This window comes from Gobius niger (genome assembly GCF_951799975.1).
Source record: "Gobius niger genome assembly, chromosome: 4".
Lineage (NCBI taxonomy): Eukaryota > Metazoa > Chordata > Actinopteri > Gobiiformes > Gobiidae > Gobius > Gobius niger.
The window spans coordinates 35,062,386-35,080,699 of NC_136855.1; the positions used below are offsets into that span (position 1 = coordinate 35,062,386).

Below are 18,314 nucleotides of genomic sequence, written 5' to 3' on the forward strand. Positions count from 1 at the left end.
AGGACTCTGCAGTTTTGCAAGATTATGCAATTGTAATTTGTATTCTTGCAATTAAATTTTTTCAAACTTTTTAAACAAAACCCAGGTGCATTTAAAAATAAAATGTCCAAAATCCAGCAGGTTGTAAACAAAATAAGACCCCATGGAGACGGGTTATGATGCTACTTGTGCAGAGGCCATTATATTACAAAAATAATAACTAAAATAATAATAATTCATTCAAAAGAATTTGTTCAAAATTCACTATTTGCATTTTCTAGAACTCCCTTTTATTCCAATGTGTTTAAAATCTTTGCCCTTGGGCTTTTAATACAACGTAGACAGTAGAAGTTTTTGATTCCCGAACACCACATTATGTATCAGAAATGTCGCGAGCACATTGAACAGAGTGTGGGATGTGCAGCTGAAAAAAAACACCGCTCCATTTATGTTTTCCATGAGAATATGACACATTACAGGGTTTCTACAGGTGGCAGCAAGTCAAATGTAATGCTTTTGATGCCACTTTAATGCCTAAATACTATATTCTTAATGCCACAAATGTAAACAATCTTGGCATATTTCATTTCATAGGATTTGTAAACATCCAATCAAACAGGGGAATAAGGGGGAATGTTTATGTTCATAACTAAACTGGACACAACAGGAAACTTTCGAGCAAAAGATTTTGTCAGATTTAGATTTAATGTCAGTTTGAATCTGATTTAATGCTTTTTAATGACCTTCAATTTGGCCTAAGGCTTTTTACCAGTTCCCTGCCGTCCACGATCTGTAAGTTGTGTTAAAAACGTAGCAACACCTTGACAAAAAAGAGGCAAAAATACAGCAAAAAACATAACAAAAAAGCAACAAAAACATGACCAAGACGCAACCAAAAATTAAACAAAAATGCAACTAAATGTGTCAAAGCAACAGCAATGCAACAAAAGCGACAAAAAAAAGAAGCAAGCAAAACAAAAGAAGCATCAGAAAATGTGGAAAAAAGTGACATCAATGAGGCAACCATATGACAAAAAGTTTAGATTAGTAGGTCTTAGCTTTCAAATGAGGTGTTAGACTGGCCTTAGATTTGGGAGAAAATTAACTGGAGAAAATGTGCTACGTAAAGGTCTGGGTTAAGAGGTTAATGACTTTTATTGCTTATTAATGCCAGGAAAAAAACACTGTATTAACATGCTTAAAAGCTCCTAAAGGCCGATTTTGCTTGATATAGACCTTTAAAGGGACTACACGGAGTTTAAAAATGTTAAAAGAAAGTATTTTCCTCCCCCTCAGACCTATTCACCACAACTGCCTCTAAAATCCTGCACTGTCACTCAAAAAACGTGTTACTTCGGGCTTCATAAAGAACCTGCAGTTACACGTAAGACCTGAGGTGGCAGTAATGAGTACAAAAATGACCAACTTGCATCTAGTCCCTTTAAAGAGAATGTACATATTCCCCGTACCTGCTCTGTGAGGAAAGACGGTTTGTACGCCCCGTCCGTGGAGGTGTTCCCCGTTCCCCTCATGGACTTCATGTGGGACACGGCCATGCGCAGGATGGTCAGTTTGTCGGGTTTGCGGGCCAGAGCGCTGCAGGTGGGCACCATGTCGGACAGCTCTGTGATGTATTGGGTCATTTTGTTCCTCCGGCGACGCTCGATCTCACTGTGGTTTTCTCTGCCCACAGGGGGAAACCTCAATCAGACAAGAAAACGTACCGAGGCAACCAGAGGAGATCGTGAGTTCTGGTTATGAATGAAAAGTCAGAGGCTCAAAACTGGCTTTGCTGAGATTCTCGACAAGGGTGCGTGAGATGAGGAAGTAGCACATCAAAGTGACAGCTTTTGGAAATTAGCTTAAAATGATCGACTTAGATGGATTACACATATAGAGACGCTATATCTTAAGTTTCCTGACAACTGACCACTATTGAGGACCAAAGACAAGATTTATGGATGAAGTCAAAGAACAATGACGTTGGGAGAATAACTTTCAGACTGACTCCTTACTCTTGAGAAGCTCTTTAATGGTTTCTCCTGAGAGATTGGCTTCAGACCAGTAATTTGTATGGTTCTCTTATTTAGGATAGAATAACTGAAGTGTAGTTTTATTAATCAGTGCTTTTTACCTGTGGTGCTTGAGTGTAATACACTGCCAGACCAAAAAAAAGGTTGCACACTCTTAATATTTCATTCAACCTTTAGCTTTGATCATAGCACATTTACAGCGGCTTTGTTCCAATAAGCTTCTGCAGTGTCAAAAGATCCACCAAGAGCTTGTATTAAAGGGATATTTCAGGATTTTTGACGTAGGGCCTCATTTCCTAGTTATCCAGAGTGTTGCTAATTTCTGGAGATATTTTTTGGGTAATTCATGCAGTTCTTCTGTTTGAAGAGTTATGTGGCGATAGGCTAGTGCAAGGCTAGCGCATTTCTACGATATCAGCTAGCCTGCACTAAAAACAGTCTGACCTGCTCCACAGTGCACCTGAGGCAAATCACTTATAACGCCAGACTAACCATATAAATGTCTTCGTCGACCATTTTGCATTTAAAATAACTTATATTTGAGCAGCATCAGCTTCGTGGTTGTATAAGCTACGCAGCGGCGGAGGGATCTGCTAGAAAAAGTCCCTCAAAATGCGATCATTCATGTGATGCAAGGTCAGTTATATTCCAAAAATTATTCTATCTACACAGACATTTATATCATTAGTCTGGCGTTATAAGTGATTTGCCTCAGGTGCACTGTGGAGCGGATCAGACTGTTTTTAATGCAAGCTAGCTGATACCATAGAAATGCGCTAGCCTTGCACTAGCCTAGCGCCACGGAACTCTTCAAATATAAGAACTGCATGAATTACAAAAAAAAATATCTTCAGAAATCAGCAACACTCTGGATAACTAGGAAATGAGGCCCTATGTCAAAAATCCTAAAATATCCCTTTAATGACGGGAGAGTGTGACCACTGCCCTAAGCCTTTTCCAGCACATCCTAAAGATGATCACTCTGTGGCAGCCGATCCATCGCATGCTCCCTGAACCACTCTTTCACAATGTGAGCCTGATGAAACCTGGCATTGTCATCTGGGAAGAAGAAATCCATCAATGGAATAACCTGGTCATTCAGGATGTTCATTCTGAACTCAAGCTTTGGACACATAGTGTTGTTGAACCTAGACCTGACCAACTGCAGCAACCCCAGATCAGAACTGTTAGCTAAATCCAATTTTTTGTGGTCAGGCAATGTATTAATTTGAAGCAACCTTATTCTTTCTTGACCACGTGGGAAGATCTATATTCATCTTTGTTCATTCGTCAAATTTATGTTATTTACTCTTTGGAAGTAGCCTGGCTAACACCAGACTAAAATCACAAGTGATATTTAGTCTGGGGACCACCAATTCATTTTCTCGTAGGAGAGGTGTGGTTTACGAGCGTCCATAGTCGTTTATTGGGCGATACGAAAAAAAAAAAAAAAAGTCTCATGCGTCTGCACGTAGCCCCAGCCAATCGTATCATCGTATGAGATGACGTATGACGTACCCGCTGTAAACTTTTGAGCTAAATTATTTAGAACAAGGTCTAAAGCTTGATCGAAAAATACCATCGTGTCTGCTGCTGTCACGTTGGATCCGTAAATAAACTTTTTTTTAAATTATCCGTAAATAAACTACAAGCTTCCATATATCGAATAGCGCGTCATCGTCTTGCCGTCCCTCCTCGCTCTGTGATTGGTTCCCAAATCCACCGGAGATTTGGCCATGGTCCCCAGGCTGTTGCGCAGTTCGAAATAATTCGAGCGCACACAGCAGCCTGGTGTTAGCCAGGTTACTTTGGAAGTAGTATTTCCACCAAAACCTTTGGGACATTTTTCAGATGTTTTTTCTTTTTGTTTTCTTTTTCCATCTAGTTGAGCAATATTACAAACAAATAGGTTCACTTTAGTCTCTTTCTACATTAGATCAGGTTTGGGTTCTGCAGGGCCCTCCTTCTGTGTGATCCCTTCAGGGCCAGAGATGGTCCTTCATACCTGGCATATCTCTCCTTATCCCCACCCGACCCCTGATCATCATCATCATACCTGCAACACAGAACACGCTTTGTCAAATACAAATAAACACGACACGCACGCACAAATGACAAAAATACATATTTAAACATGTGGGTAATGGCAGGAAATGGCAACGCAATGTTAAAAAAAAATCTTTCAGTCAAATGAGTTTATGTGTTTTTGTCTGTTGACTATAAGTTTAAAGAATAGGGGTTAAAGTGATAAATTATCAAGATAAAAGCTAATGAAACAGCACATAGTTGAAGTTAAGGATTCTATGGTTTGCTGTTTTTACCTGTTTTATGGTTAATATCTCTGTAATTACTGGGCCTATCCTTGTGAAACAAACACCAACGCAAACTTCTGTGCCTCTTCTGTCAATAAAGTGATCTAAGGTGATACTATTGTCTCATAACGGTGTCCGAAAGTGGAGACAATATTCAATCCTAACTAATTTCAAAGGACTTTTAAAACCCTGAAAAAATATGAGTAATTTCAATCTTTTACCATTTTGCTTAAAGTACAAGTAGTGCTGGGCACCGTAATTTCTTTTTCGATACCAGTACTTTAACGATACTTGGTTTTCGATACCTATACTAAAATATATGTCATCTAGAACCGGATGTGCAAATTTACAATATCCGGGGTCATCTCCAATGTCGAGAAATTTGTGAAAATTTTGGAATAATTTGGAGGGGAAATGGGGGGAAATTAGGAGCAATTGTGGCAAAAATAATGAAAAATTGTGTACAAAAAAAAAAGAAGTAAAAAATAAAATAAAAAATTGAACGAAAAAAAAAAATGGGGGAAAAGGGAAAAAAATTGGTAAAACAGGGAAAATATTAGCAATTTAAGGGGAAAAATGGGAAAACAAGAGAAAATTGGGGCAAAAATAAGAACAAATTAGGGAATACATTTGGGAAAATGGGGGAAACACTGGGCAACAACAACAAAAAACATTGGGTAAAAATAAATAAATGAATAAATAAATGAATAAAAAACAGGGGGAATGTTTTGTTTTTTTTTAGCTGAAATAACCAAGTCACTTCCTTTAATTCTATCCCTGGACCAACAGCATTTTTTTTCCTGGTACCTGCTTTCAATACTTTTAAATTTTTCAGATACCGTTAGTCTCTAAACTTTTATTTCCAATACCATACTGGTATCGTTTAACGGTACCCAGCCCTACGTATAAGTATGCAATAAATAACTTTGTGAATGAGTCAAACCCTCAGAGTCAGAGTGGTGCAGTTCCTCCTGTGACCACCAGTGGGAGTGCTCTTCTTCACTGAAACCTTGCATGTAAGGTCAGCGCTTAATGATACAGCTTGGAAAATAACAACACAAATGAAAAAATGCATTCATACGTACATTCACTCAAAACAATAAGCAGCGAAAGTGGGCGGCAGCTGAGGGGAGTGGGCGGAGCCATGGGTGATTGACAGACAGGGTATCAGCAGATTTATTGAGCCCACATTATGCAAATGAGAAGTATGCCATCATAATCCTGTTCCTACATGAAGATCATATCTGGATAGAGTTGTATTTTATCTGTGTGAATGAGTGTTACTTCTTTGTCAGAGAATCCATCCCATCTCACAGCTGTGGCATATCAAGATACTGTCTAATATCGCTCAGGTGTGCCTCAGGCTGTCTACAATAAAAGGACACTTTGAAATGTTCCGGTTTGCTTTATTGGGGGTCAGGGGGGTCAGAAACCAGTCAATATAGATACAGACGCCATCTTTGAAATTGCCCAGAGGCTATATGCTCATGTTCAAAGCAGCCTGAGGAGAAAAACAAACAAAGGGAAAAATGAACTTTCTCCCATTTCTCCACCACTACTTCAACAAACGCTGAATTATGAATATATTTTTCTGCTAAATAAAGATACAGAGACATGGAGAGGAGCAAAGTGGTTCAACAGCCCATAAATACTTAAAAAACAGACTATGCTAACCAGGAAGTTAATGTTAGCTTTATGCTACATATGCTAACATTAGCAACAACTGCCATTTTTTGCTTCTGCTGTGAAAAAACATCCATATGGACCCGATTTTGGCTTGACTTTATTGGCGTGTGATAAATATGTTTATAGTCCACAAGAAAACGGCTAAAACGAGTGAAACATTGTGATTTCCATGAAAGGTTTTCTTCCAGCTCGGCTAGGCCCCGCCCCCTTGTATGACACATTGCCATCTGTAGCCTGATCAACTGTATGAAGGAGATGTGCTGCACTGTTTGGGGAAAATTGTGGTCAGATCAGATACTGACTGGTTTTGTGACCCCTCCAACCTAAGGTCTCTAAAGGCAGTCAGAAGAAAACCTCACAGACGGAAGTAAACAGAGCCCTGTGTGGGTTTGTAAACATCTGAGCTGAACCCGCTGATACCCTGAACACTGTGCACTTGGAGCTAATGTTCTCTGATGAGGTGACACCAATGGTACCCGGTTTCTTTTGCGCTCTCACCTTGAGAATTTGCTTGGGCCCTCTCCATCTTCGTCGTCGAACTCCATTCTGAAGACAACCACAGAAAACAGGACTTTAGAGGCACGAAGAGAGAGAGGCAATGGCACTCTCCCCGTGTTAGGATCAGCAGTCATTTAGTCACCAAAACGAGCTGTAACTGTGCGCGTGACAAGCAATCCTGATGTAATATTAGCATTTTATTGTTCATGCTTTTAAACAAGCTCAAGAAGAAGGGGGATATGTCAAGTTAGAATTTTGGGTCACAACTAACAATTTTAACTAAAGCAGCATTCTTTGTCATATTTTAAAACGTATTGTATTAAAAGGTTTGAAGGAGGAAAAAGAAGAAGAAGAAGAAGACAAAGAAGAAGACGAAGAAGAAGACGAAGAAGAAGAAGATGAAGACGAAGAGGAGAAGAAGAAGAAGAGAAGAAGAAGAAAAAGAAGAAAAAGCAGAAGAAGAGGAGAAGGAGGAGAAGAAGAAGATAAAAAGAAGCAGAAGAAGAAGAAGTAGAAGAAGAGGAGAAGGAGGAGAAAAAGAAGAAAAAGCAGAAGAAGAGGAGAAGGAGGAGAAGAAGAAGAATAAAAGAAGCAGAAGAAGAAGAAAGAAGAAGCAGAAGAAGAAGGAGAAGGAGGAGGAGAAGAAGAGGTGGAGGAGGAGGAGAAGAAAAAAGAAGAAGCAGAAGAAGAAGAAGAAGAAGCAGAAGAAGAAGAAGAAGAAGAAGAAGAAGAAGAAGAAGAAGAAGAAGAAGAAGAAGAAGAAGAAGAAGAAGAAGAAGAAGAAATGTGTGTAGCTTCAGTTTACGACTGCACACACCTTCGCCAACAGTCCCTCCGACATGGCCTATTGTACATGTTTTTAGGAGGAGTGTTACAAAGCTTGGGATTGTGTTGTCATAAGAGCTGGGGTTTCTGGCTCATTCCATAATAAAAAGCAAATAGGATTTATTTTTCACATTAAAGGATTTGGACACTCCCAATATTACCGACTTGGCAGCTAAGAGTTTGTATATTGTTTGGCTTATATTAATTAACATTGTGGCCTTGCTCCAGGAAAATGCCATATTTTGATGGTAACAGTGAAACTTTATGGAAAGTCAATCCCAAACTGGACATGAACAGCTTTACCCACTTCTGGAGGACAGCCCATGCGGAGCTGAGGCCCTGAGGCTCAGAGCAGTGCGTGCCTCACTGTTTACCCAGAGTACACATCCTCTGTATGATTTATTCATGTGAGTGTAAACCCGACGCCAAAGTTAAAAGCTTATGATTGTTAATTTGCTGCCGCTGTATAGAGAACACACTCACCCAGCAGCAGAACGTCTCTTCCCACCTCGCCCTGGGACCGTTCCCCCCATCCGCACCGGACCTCCTCCCACAGCTCCAGGCATGGACACGGCACCGGGCAGATCACTGGCCATCTCTGGAAAAAATAAAAATACTCATTTACCTACGTCTACATTTGCGGTTGACCCTGAGTTTAACCAAAAGAAACCAAAGTACCACCAATTTTCAAGGCTAAGTCAGTTCATCTCAGAAGTACATTTACCGGTGCCATGGCGCTGTAGTTCGCCTTGAGGGCATCTCTGTCTCCATGACCTTGGCTCTCAGGCATTGTGTGTTTTGGCTAAACTTCACAGTATGTATGAACCAAAATTATACATTACAATTTCATTTTATTCTCCAACACTCTTACAAAGCACGGGTCAAACTTCTACATCAGTTGAAAAGACGAAAACAACTCCAATAAATTGATGTCAATTTTAGCCTTTATATTTTTCTACCAACACAACAAAATATGTGCCCTAGCCTCTTAACCCCCACCTGAACCAAGCACAATTTCTCCAGTTTGCTATTACCCAAATTTGAAAAGTTCTTAAAAAAAAGCATCTAAATAGCAACAAAAACGAGAGAAAAATGAAGATGAAAATGCAACAAAAAAATGACAAAGGGGTGTTGAAAGCTGTAAAAGAGCAACAAAAAAGCTCCCCAAAGTTATGTCATGTGACTTACACAGAAATGCGACAAAACCACAACCAAGCCATAAAAATGCCACAAAAAAAGCAATGAAAATGTGACAAAAATGCAAAGAAAACGTCACAAAAAAGCCACCAAAAAGCAATGGAAAAAAGAAGTGACGACAACACGGTGACCACGTGAGGACAAAGATCAGTTTAGATCCGTTTGGTCATAGGTCTTAGCTTTACACTGACCTAAAGACTCCTTTCCTGACGTTTAAAGATTTGGGTAAAGCTGAGCTGGAGAAAATGCACTTGGTTAAGGCGAGGCTAACTCAAAAAGTGGAAACTCAAAACATGTGGTTGTATTGGATCCATGGTAGGAACGTGCAGTCATTCACTTTGATTTCAAAGGAAGAATGAGAACGAATAACTGAACAACTGGAATGATCAAATAAAGATGAGGAAAGTCTTCAGAGGTGAATAGGGCTGGGTACCTACAGGTTTTTTATACCAGTGCTTTAACAATACTTGGCTTACGATACCAATACCTATTCTGTTGTTTTTTTTCAATACTTACTAGACACTAAAATATTTGTCATGTAGGACCATATAAATTAAATGTGTATAATTTATTTTAGCTGAAACGACCAAGTAACTTCCTTTAATGCTGTGCCTGGGCCAACAGCATCAAAACTTGGTGTAAAGATATCATATTTTTTGTGGCACCTGCTTTCAATACTTTTACACCTGTAGAACCTAAACTTTTTTTCCCGATGCCATACTGGTATCATTAACGGGTGTCTCCAAGCCCCCACTTCACATGAATACATTGTGTATAGCCTAAATGGTGGTCTCATTTTAAGTTAGAATGCTAGGATTACCTAAAAATGTCCGCATTTTAAAACTGTTCCACTTTTTGAGGGGTGCATGGTTAATCGCTCTTGTCCCGGCCCTGAGTCTTTTTGTGCATATACCTTTGAGTACATATACCAGAGTTTGCGAACCCTTGCTCTGAATATAACATGTTTCAAATATGTTTGCCTGGGCTCCGCCTGACAGCAGTGCTTTGTGTACTGTCAGTCAGACCGGCGCGCTCATCCCCTCAGGACGTTCCGGCTGTGTCCCCGGACTCTTCCTGTCTCAGTGTTTATATGCAGCAGGACATGAACATGCTCTATCTGTACTCCAACATCACTCCTCTGACTTCAGCACGACTTCTCTGCTAACGTTTGACCAGAGGTTTATCAAAAAAGACCCCAGATCATTCTTAACCCAATACTACACAGTTGGATTAGAGAGTTGGGGGAGCAACTTGGCTGTAACCCTGGTACTACGAAGTTGGATTCCTTTTCTATTGTGATAAGCCGCTATCCAGTAACAACACCTGAGCGCATGGACGGCTCTGGACCATAACTTCCTGTATAAGATCTGAGGTGAGAATCCCCAGCTCCTTTAGCTAAATACTGCAAGTATGTGGACTGGAGCAAGGAGCAGAGGAAAAAAGAGAAAGTACTGTAAATTCTTTGAAAGATGTGTGCACAGATTTTATAAAGTATATGCAAAGTAGCCTTATTTCTCTATTAAGTGTCTGTACTAGTGCTGGACAATTAATTGAAATTTTATCTAAATCACAATCTTTACTTTGGTCAGTAATCATAATGGGAGCTTAATAATCGACAGGTTTAGAGCCTGGCAGAAACTGCACCGAGTTTTAGAGTTCGGAGGAGACATTTATGTGTCAAATGAAACTGGAGGAAAGCATTTGTTTTTGTTTGACCTGAGATTTGAATAAAATATATGTCATTACTCAGCTACATGTATTTATTTTACTGAGGAAAACATCGAACATCGAGATCGATCAATATGAGGAAAAAAAATCATGATACATTTTGTTGCCTTAAAGGGACTATACGAGTTTGAAAATGTTAAAACTAAGTATTTTCCTCCCCTACATGTTCCTGCCATGTCCTAATGTGTAGAATGAGCCTAGACCTGTTCAGCACAACTGCCTCTAAAATCCTGCACCGTCACTCAAAAAATTGTTACTTCGGGTCCAAATTGCCATCATGCACAAGCTTCATATAGATACTGCAGTTACGTGTAAGACCTGAGGTGGCAGTGGTGAGCATAAAATGACCAACTTGCATCTTGTCTCCTTAATGTTCAGCCGTTCAGTAGAGTAAAAGTAAAGATACTACTGGTCATATTACGCCAATAAAAGTATTTATTAAAAATATATTAGCACAAGTCCTTTTAAACAAGAATTGTGAATTACTTTCAAAAACATGAAGATCAGTGCTGTACTTGAGCTTTAATCAAGCTTCTCTGAGTCTTATTACTAGGGCAGGGCGATATGGCCTAAATTCTATATCACGATATAAAAAAGAAACATCACAATAACGATATATTTGACAATATAACTGACAATGGACAAATTACTTCAACATCCCAGCCTTACGCCTATTGGGAAGATTAATTTAGTGATTAACATAAATTATAACATAACGTAACATAAACTATATCGTGTCCACAATGATATAAAAAATTGCAACGATATCAAAAAACGTGATCGCGATAGTGATATGCGATTATTATTACTAACAGAAGAGCCTTGACCCATCGTATTCTCGAGAGGCGTGGTCTTCTTTGTCCTTCAGAAGGCCGGGCCATTGGTCCATTTATTCATAAGGCTATGCTTGGACTGCTGCCCTCCTTCATCAGTAATTTAATCTCAACTGGAGAAGTGTTGACTCTTACTGTTTGCTTTCATATTATCATTTGTTTCTCGCTCCATTTGCCTGCACAGAACTGGGGAAAAAGGGTTTTGTTTACCCTACGCTTTCTAAATGGAACAAAAGGACTGGAAATTAACTAAACATATTCCATTGAACATTTATGAGTCCAGATTGAGAGCGCTTGTATGCCATTTAGAGTCACTGAAATGGTAACTTCTGCTGCCTCCTGGCCAGGGCTCCCTTGAAAAAGAGGCCTAGTTTTCTCTTTTTAAATCTGAGGTCATTCCCCTGTCAAGTGCTTAAGTAGCCCCAGGTGTCCCGGTATCCCTGGTTGGGATACACTGTTCTACACCAATACATTTCTATAAAGGTTCCAATGCGGGACCTGCTGCTGTTACGTAATGCATCTGTAAATCCACTCACAATGTTGTTCTGTGTTTAACAAGTGCGAACACATGATCCATAGTTACTTAAGAGAGGCGGTAGAAAGATATTAAAATACTGCAAGTGATTTATGCATGCCCTTACAGTTTTGTAGATTTTACGTTTTTATAGTTAGTTAGTGACTATTTTTCTCTACCAAGGTTTAATGCTTCATGTTGCACGTTTGCACCGAAAAAATAATCCTAGTAGTAATGGGCGATACCACATTTTTTGGATACGATAGGCCTACCGATACTTTTGGGGTCATTATTGTTGATACCGATACTGGTCATTTCATATGGGTGAATGCATTTCAATCAACATGCATTTCTTAAACTGGTTATTTTTTATTACTAATATGTCAATTAAAATATATTACTTTAACTGGTTATTTAAACAATGTCAATGTAAAACAAACGACATAAGCAAAGTTTAAAAGGAATACTTAAATACTTAAAAATGTAATCATCCCCCTACATGTTCCAGCAATGTCACCACAACTGCCTCCAAAATCCTGCACTGTCACTCAAAAAGTTACTTCGGGTCCAAAGTGCCGTCATTCACGAGCTTAGAGACTGCAGTTACGTGTAAGACCTGAGGTGGCAGTAGTGAGTATAAAATGACCAACTTGCATCTAATCTCTTTAAATGACAAACAGAGGCTAAACAAGAATGATATGGCTCAGTTTAATTCTCTTCTGCCGTGGAGCGTTTTAGCTCAGAACAATGAAGTTAATCAGCTTTTTGTGTTTATACATAATTTCTGCCACGCCTTCTTTTTACATATTATGCAAATTAGTATTGTTGCTTTTTATCCGATACTTAAAAAGTAGCCGGTTGGTATCGATACTCATTCCTAGTTTGTGGACCTGTTCACTGGCAATAAATCTTTTCTGATTCTAAAAAGTATTAAATTGGCTCCATGTTTTATCCCGTTTAACCTTCTGAACAGCAGGTGGCGCTGTGCAGATGTACCATCAATGCCACTGACTCACCACAAGGAAAAAGCTTTGTCCCCGTTGTGTTGCTGCACAGGTAGGGCATTTGGGTGCAATGTTCAGGATTTTTGAAGCTACTGTTCACACTTACATATTCTACAGCAAAAACCTCAGTATTCTCATTTAGTCAAATATGCACATAGCAACTCTTACTTGACGTAGCCCTATATATTATTTTCCTCAAGTGAAATGTAAAATATCCCTGCTCAGGCCAGCCCTCAGATTAGACCCGCGAGCAGACCTGAGATCAGCAGACAGCCTCAGACCTCTGTAGACTCTCCTCAGACATCATCGCTGCGGAGGTGAGAGTGTGTGATTGCTCATTGGCGATTCCGCAGCAGCGCGCCACACACTCTCTGTATGCAGCCGCCGCTCTAATAAGCACCCGTTCTTTATTTATTTTCCACATTCATTTGCATCCACAATGAAGTGACACAGAGCGCGGGGAAGGCCACGCTTGACCTGTTTCCTGCAGAGGTCTTCCACATAGGATTAATTACTAGCTCTGTGCGCGTTTCTGTAACTCCAGAGTTCGCCTTCCCACCTCCGCCGCGGCAGCAGAATCAACAGCCTCCTCAGAAATAGGGCTGCGGAATGGGACTCTTTAAAAATGTCTAAAACGTGATTGAAGATAAGATCATTCGCAATTATTGTGTGCTTTTTCACAATAACGATATTATTGTGATTCATTCCAGACAAGACTGAAATACCAAAACTGTGTAAAACTCAATTAGACAGAACACCTTAGTGAAATAGGGATGTGTTGTGCCTTTTTGTGATATGGCAACGTAATAAGGTGTCTTTGAATCTACATATTTGAGTCACGATTATTTTTCACTTCACTTTCATTAAAATGTAAGAAAGTAAGAAAGTTTCATGAATTTCTCAAATCCTTTACAGTTCGGTCTAAATGTTCACAACAAACAAGTGTACATATTTATATTAATTTGAGTGTTGTTTAAATCGAATTAAACGTTCAGCCATTTTTATCCTTATGCTTTCACCCTTATGTAAAAACATAAATAAAATAACGATTTTAAGGTAATAAATAGACGATTGAATATTATAATTAGCCATCAGGCAAACTGGTGTGAATGTTTTCAACAGATCTCCTATAATAAGAAATGCCCCTGATCAGTGTCTCAGGAATTCACTTTAATTAAGAAAAAAAGAGGGTTACACTTTTTTTTACACCTTGATACATTGTACCTAACAAAGTTTAGTGCAATGTAATCTGCTTAGTAACAATCTGTAATAACTTATCTATGTAGTATATAAACAATGGATTAAAATGTATTTGTAGTTTGGAGGTTCAGAGACCTTTAGGGTTAGAGTCTTATGTGTTATTACATTATGTACCTCCAAAACTACAAATACATAATTTCATCGTGTATGTACCTAAGTATGATGTAATCTAACAATGTGTAATAACGTGTACCTATGGATAACATACACGACGGAATTATGTGTTTGTAGTTTGAGGTACATACAGTAATGCATTAAAACAGGGGTAGGCAACGTCAGGACCGGGGGCCAAATTCGACCCTCCAGTATAAAACCTTTGGCCCCAAGAGAATTTTGAAGAAACATTTATTCATAAATCAGAGACCAAATACATGAAGAGACACCCCATTAGGTCATATATTATGTGCAAAACTTATGTTTGTAGAAAAAAGGTGCTTTACTTTGGGCTACAATTGTGTGTTTTTGTTCGGTCCTTGGTGTTTTGGCAATGAAGGAAATCGGCCCTCGATGACACAAACTTGCCTACCCCTGCAATAAGACACAAGACCCTAACCTTAAGCCCCAAACCTAAAAAACTACAAATACATATTATTACATTCTTTAAGTTATTACACATTGATACATTATTACATTGTACTCAATTTGGCAGGTACAAATTATGTATCAAGGGTTGTGTAATATGAAGTGTTACCCAAAAGAGTTCCTAAACAAATTATCAAGGTCGGGTTTATATTTTCATAACCAGCTGATTTCCATGCGCTCGCACACTTTATTTTTTTACGTTTTTACCGTGACATAACAAACGCAGCTGCACATGGTTCTTTTGGGACTCTTCCTTATATGCAATTATCATGAAAATGGAAAAGATTTTCTCTGCACATTCGATAATTGAACCTGCTGCTGACTTCATGTGCTTTGAGCTGGATTTAACATTGTTTATTTAGCCTTTATCGGACAGCAGTTTACCCTGAGTTTAAGATTTATAAATCCGGTTAATCTTAACCTCCCTAATCATTGCAGTAACTTATTAGCAGCGTATTCTCTGGAGAGTTTGGACTTTGAGGAATGCAATGGAAATCTCAGCTCAAACATCCCTGTTCCCTTTTGAGCACAATTCTTCTCTCACCTCTGAATAAACTTGTCCCATTTATAACTTTACCTGTTCTGTTTCCACATATTTCATCATAGTCTCGTAAGCTGCCATGCTTATTTTGATCCAGGATGGACTATTCATCTCTCTGATTACTTTAGAGAAAGAAATTGTCTGACTCACTTCATTATCAACAGTCTGGACCTGTTTCTCACTCTCTCCTGAGTCCTGATTGAAAAGATTGAAACACATCTTTATATTTGAGTCTCCTCTTCTAGCCCTCCTTAAAAAGCTAACAGTAACATGCTGATCAAGATATCAATGTATTGTGCAAAGACTCTACGCTATTAGACAGGCATATGTATATTCTCATTAAAAGACCTTTTTCTAAATTGATAAGGAACTCAATCACAGCACAAAGCCAAATGATTGAACTTATTCCCAAAAACATGACTCTTTGTCAAAACTTAGATCACATTTCATGGTTAGCACATAGTTCCCAAAACCTGACACCCTCTATGTTTGAGCACTTGGCATTTTCTTCACTCTCTTACCACATGTGTCAAGTCAACAGATCTTTATTTGCAATGGAAGTTTCATGAGGAAAGCACTTTGATTGAACAGTCTTAAGTGTACTGGGAAAAGAATAATGATCTTAAGGAAGAAATGACATAATTCGACTTGAATTAAGAGATTATAGAGATATTTCAGGATTTTTGACATAGGGCCTCATTTCCTAGTTATCCAGAGTGTTGTGCCTTAATTCATGCAGTCCTTCTGTTTAAAGAGTTTAGTGGTGCTAGGCTAGTGCTAGACTAGCGCATGTCTATGGTAACTAGTAGCCCAGCCTCGCCAAGCACAGTGCACCTGAGGCAAATCACACGAGACTACCGATATAAATGTCTGTGTTGACTGAATAATTTTTGAAACATAACCATTTTGCATTTAAAGAAATTGATATTTGAGCAGCATCAGCTTCCTGGATGTAAGTTACGCAGCGGCGGAGTGATCTGCTCGGTTACCGTATCTACAGTAGTTTGTTTACATGCCTCCGGCGTTACTACACCTGGAATTCACAAAGGAGCTTTCTACAAATCAGATATGGCAACGTTTGGAGGTCTACCCGAAGATTTTGAAGAGGTTTTTAATGCAGGCTACTAGTTACCATAGACATGCGCTAGCCTAGCACTAGCCTAGCACCACTAAACTCTCAAATATAAGGACTGCAAGAATCAAAACATATATATATATATATATATATATATATATCTCCAGAAATCAACAACACTCTGGATAACTAGGAAATGAGGCCCTATGTCAAAAATCCTGACATATCCCTTTAATCTAAAATTCACGTATTTGGTCTGGTCTTAGATCAGACAAAACCTCAAAACCAATGGAACATCTTTTCTTAATTCAGATTATTTTGTATAATTTCAAGTGAAAAAGAAATATTTTTAAAAGTAAATGTTAATTTGTCTGGGATTTATGCTTGTTCCATTGGCATCAACATTTATCTTCTCTTAAATTTGTTCACACGGACTCAAATTCAGCCTAAAGAATCTTTATTCAAACATTTTCAAGCCATTTATCTAATTTAAGATTATCCAGTGTATGTCACAAACAGAGAACACCGGCAAGTGTCTGACTGAATTTTTGGCGGTTTGAAAAAGACAAATAGTGGAAAGTGACATTAGACGATTAGGCACACCTCTGCCGCATCCCAGCAGCACAACTCGTCACTTCTGTGTTTACATGTCCACACGCAAGTTCATTGACAACACAAATACAGCAAATTGTGGTAAAGTTGCACCCTACAGCTTCTGACCACCTTTTCTCAAAATAACAACTCCATTGTATAATTCAACAACAAGCCAATCATTTTGTCAGTCGAACCGCACATTAATCACTTCAGCCTCTGGCCACATTCTCACTGTGTGTCTTTGGAAAACCGGTTCAGAGCAATGTTTCAAGGTTCTTACAGAGTCTGGACACTCAACTGTCAGGGGCATTCTTTGAGTTATTCTTCTCAGTCACTTTGCCACATTTCTCAGACCAGAACTGATAGTTTCAAAACTTTAAGTGAGAGACTGGTGTTTCACAGAAGTTTCTAAGGAGTAATAGAACATTTATAAAGCCTTTGCTGACCCCATTTTATTGGATACTATTGTCAACTTCAACACTTGCTTTGCTGAAGCAGATGTTCCCTGCAAAAGACCCACAGACTCATCTCTGTCATTCTCCCGGTGAAGCAAAAACAGGCTCCAGCTGACTCTTGCACCATACGGACACAACACGTCTATGAAGCCACAATACATGCATTTATAGCATTGTCATGGGCGGGTCTAACACGAATAAACTTAAAAGTACAAACTCCTCTTTTTCTCCACAGTTTACAGTTTCTGTAGCACAGAACCATCTCCAGGCCTTTACTGTCATATATTTTAGTCAGTGTAAAAGTGACGGAATTTGTTCAGGGCTTATCTCTTTAGTACGTATAAAACTCTGACGGCAAAGGTGGAGGGAAAAACATGCCAATGCCCCACACATCATACGGTTGGGGGATTCTAGAAGCGACCAAGCTCTTCCACGGTCACGCACAAAGACACAAAGACCAGACAGGTACCCATCAACTCGTCTAAGCTCAGGTAAGAACATATCCCAGTATGGAAGAACTGGGTGCCCTCAGTCAACGCAAAAAGACCAAAGATGTTCTTAGCATTTTGCCTATATTTTTCCCAATATATTCCTACAGCTCCAAACGGGGGTGAAGTTGGAAGCAACCAAGCTCTTCCAAAGACCAGACAGTTACGTATCAACTCGTCTAAGCTCAGGTAAGAACATATCTCAGAATGGAACAACGGTGGCCTGTTCCTTTCACCTCTTAACCAAGAGTATTTTCTCCAGTTCAGCTTCCCCCAAAATCTTTCTTGACCTGAGAGCTCACAGCCTATATAACGCCTCATTTGAAAGCTAAGGCCTAAGCTCGGCTCGTTTTTGTGGTCACATGTTTGGCATTGTGATTGTATTTTCGTCTAATTTTCATCACGTTTTCGTCACATTTTTGTCACTTTTTCTTCGTGTTTTGCTCAGTTTTCTTGTCGCATTTTCATCACTTTTTAATCATATTTTCGCCACTTTGTCGCTTGGTTACGGTGGGGGTTAAGGGGTTAAACCATTGAGGAAGAAATGAAGCACAGTCTAAATGTTTCAATGGTTTGCAAATAAACAACAAGACAAAGTGATTTGCAAAAGCCATTGAATCATTAACCTAAAAAAATCATTTCTGATCTGAGAAATCTACCAAAGCACCATAGAAAAACTGTAATAAAGCCTTTCCAAAGCCAAACAACAT

At 39.0% G+C, this 18,314-nt stretch overlaps 1 protein-coding gene across 1 annotated transcript in view; it reads right to left on the reverse strand.

Annotated features, from left to right (window-relative positions):
- The window catches only part of arnt2 (aryl-hydrocarbon receptor nuclear translocator 2), a 59,353-nt gene that overhangs the window by 40,078 nt on the left and 961 nt on the right, over positions 1 to 18,314 (reverse strand). Inside the window, exons 2-4 of the mRNA XM_079554707.1 lie at positions 7,817 to 7,931; positions 6,509 to 6,556; positions 1,449 to 1,662 (exon numbers count right to left, since the gene is read on the reverse strand). Of these exons, the coding sequence (XP_079410833.1) occupies positions 1,449 to 1,662; positions 6,509 to 6,556; positions 7,817 to 7,931 (377 nt within the window). The remainder of the gene's footprint in view (positions 1 to 1,448; positions 1,663 to 6,508; positions 6,557 to 7,816; positions 7,932 to 18,314) is intronic.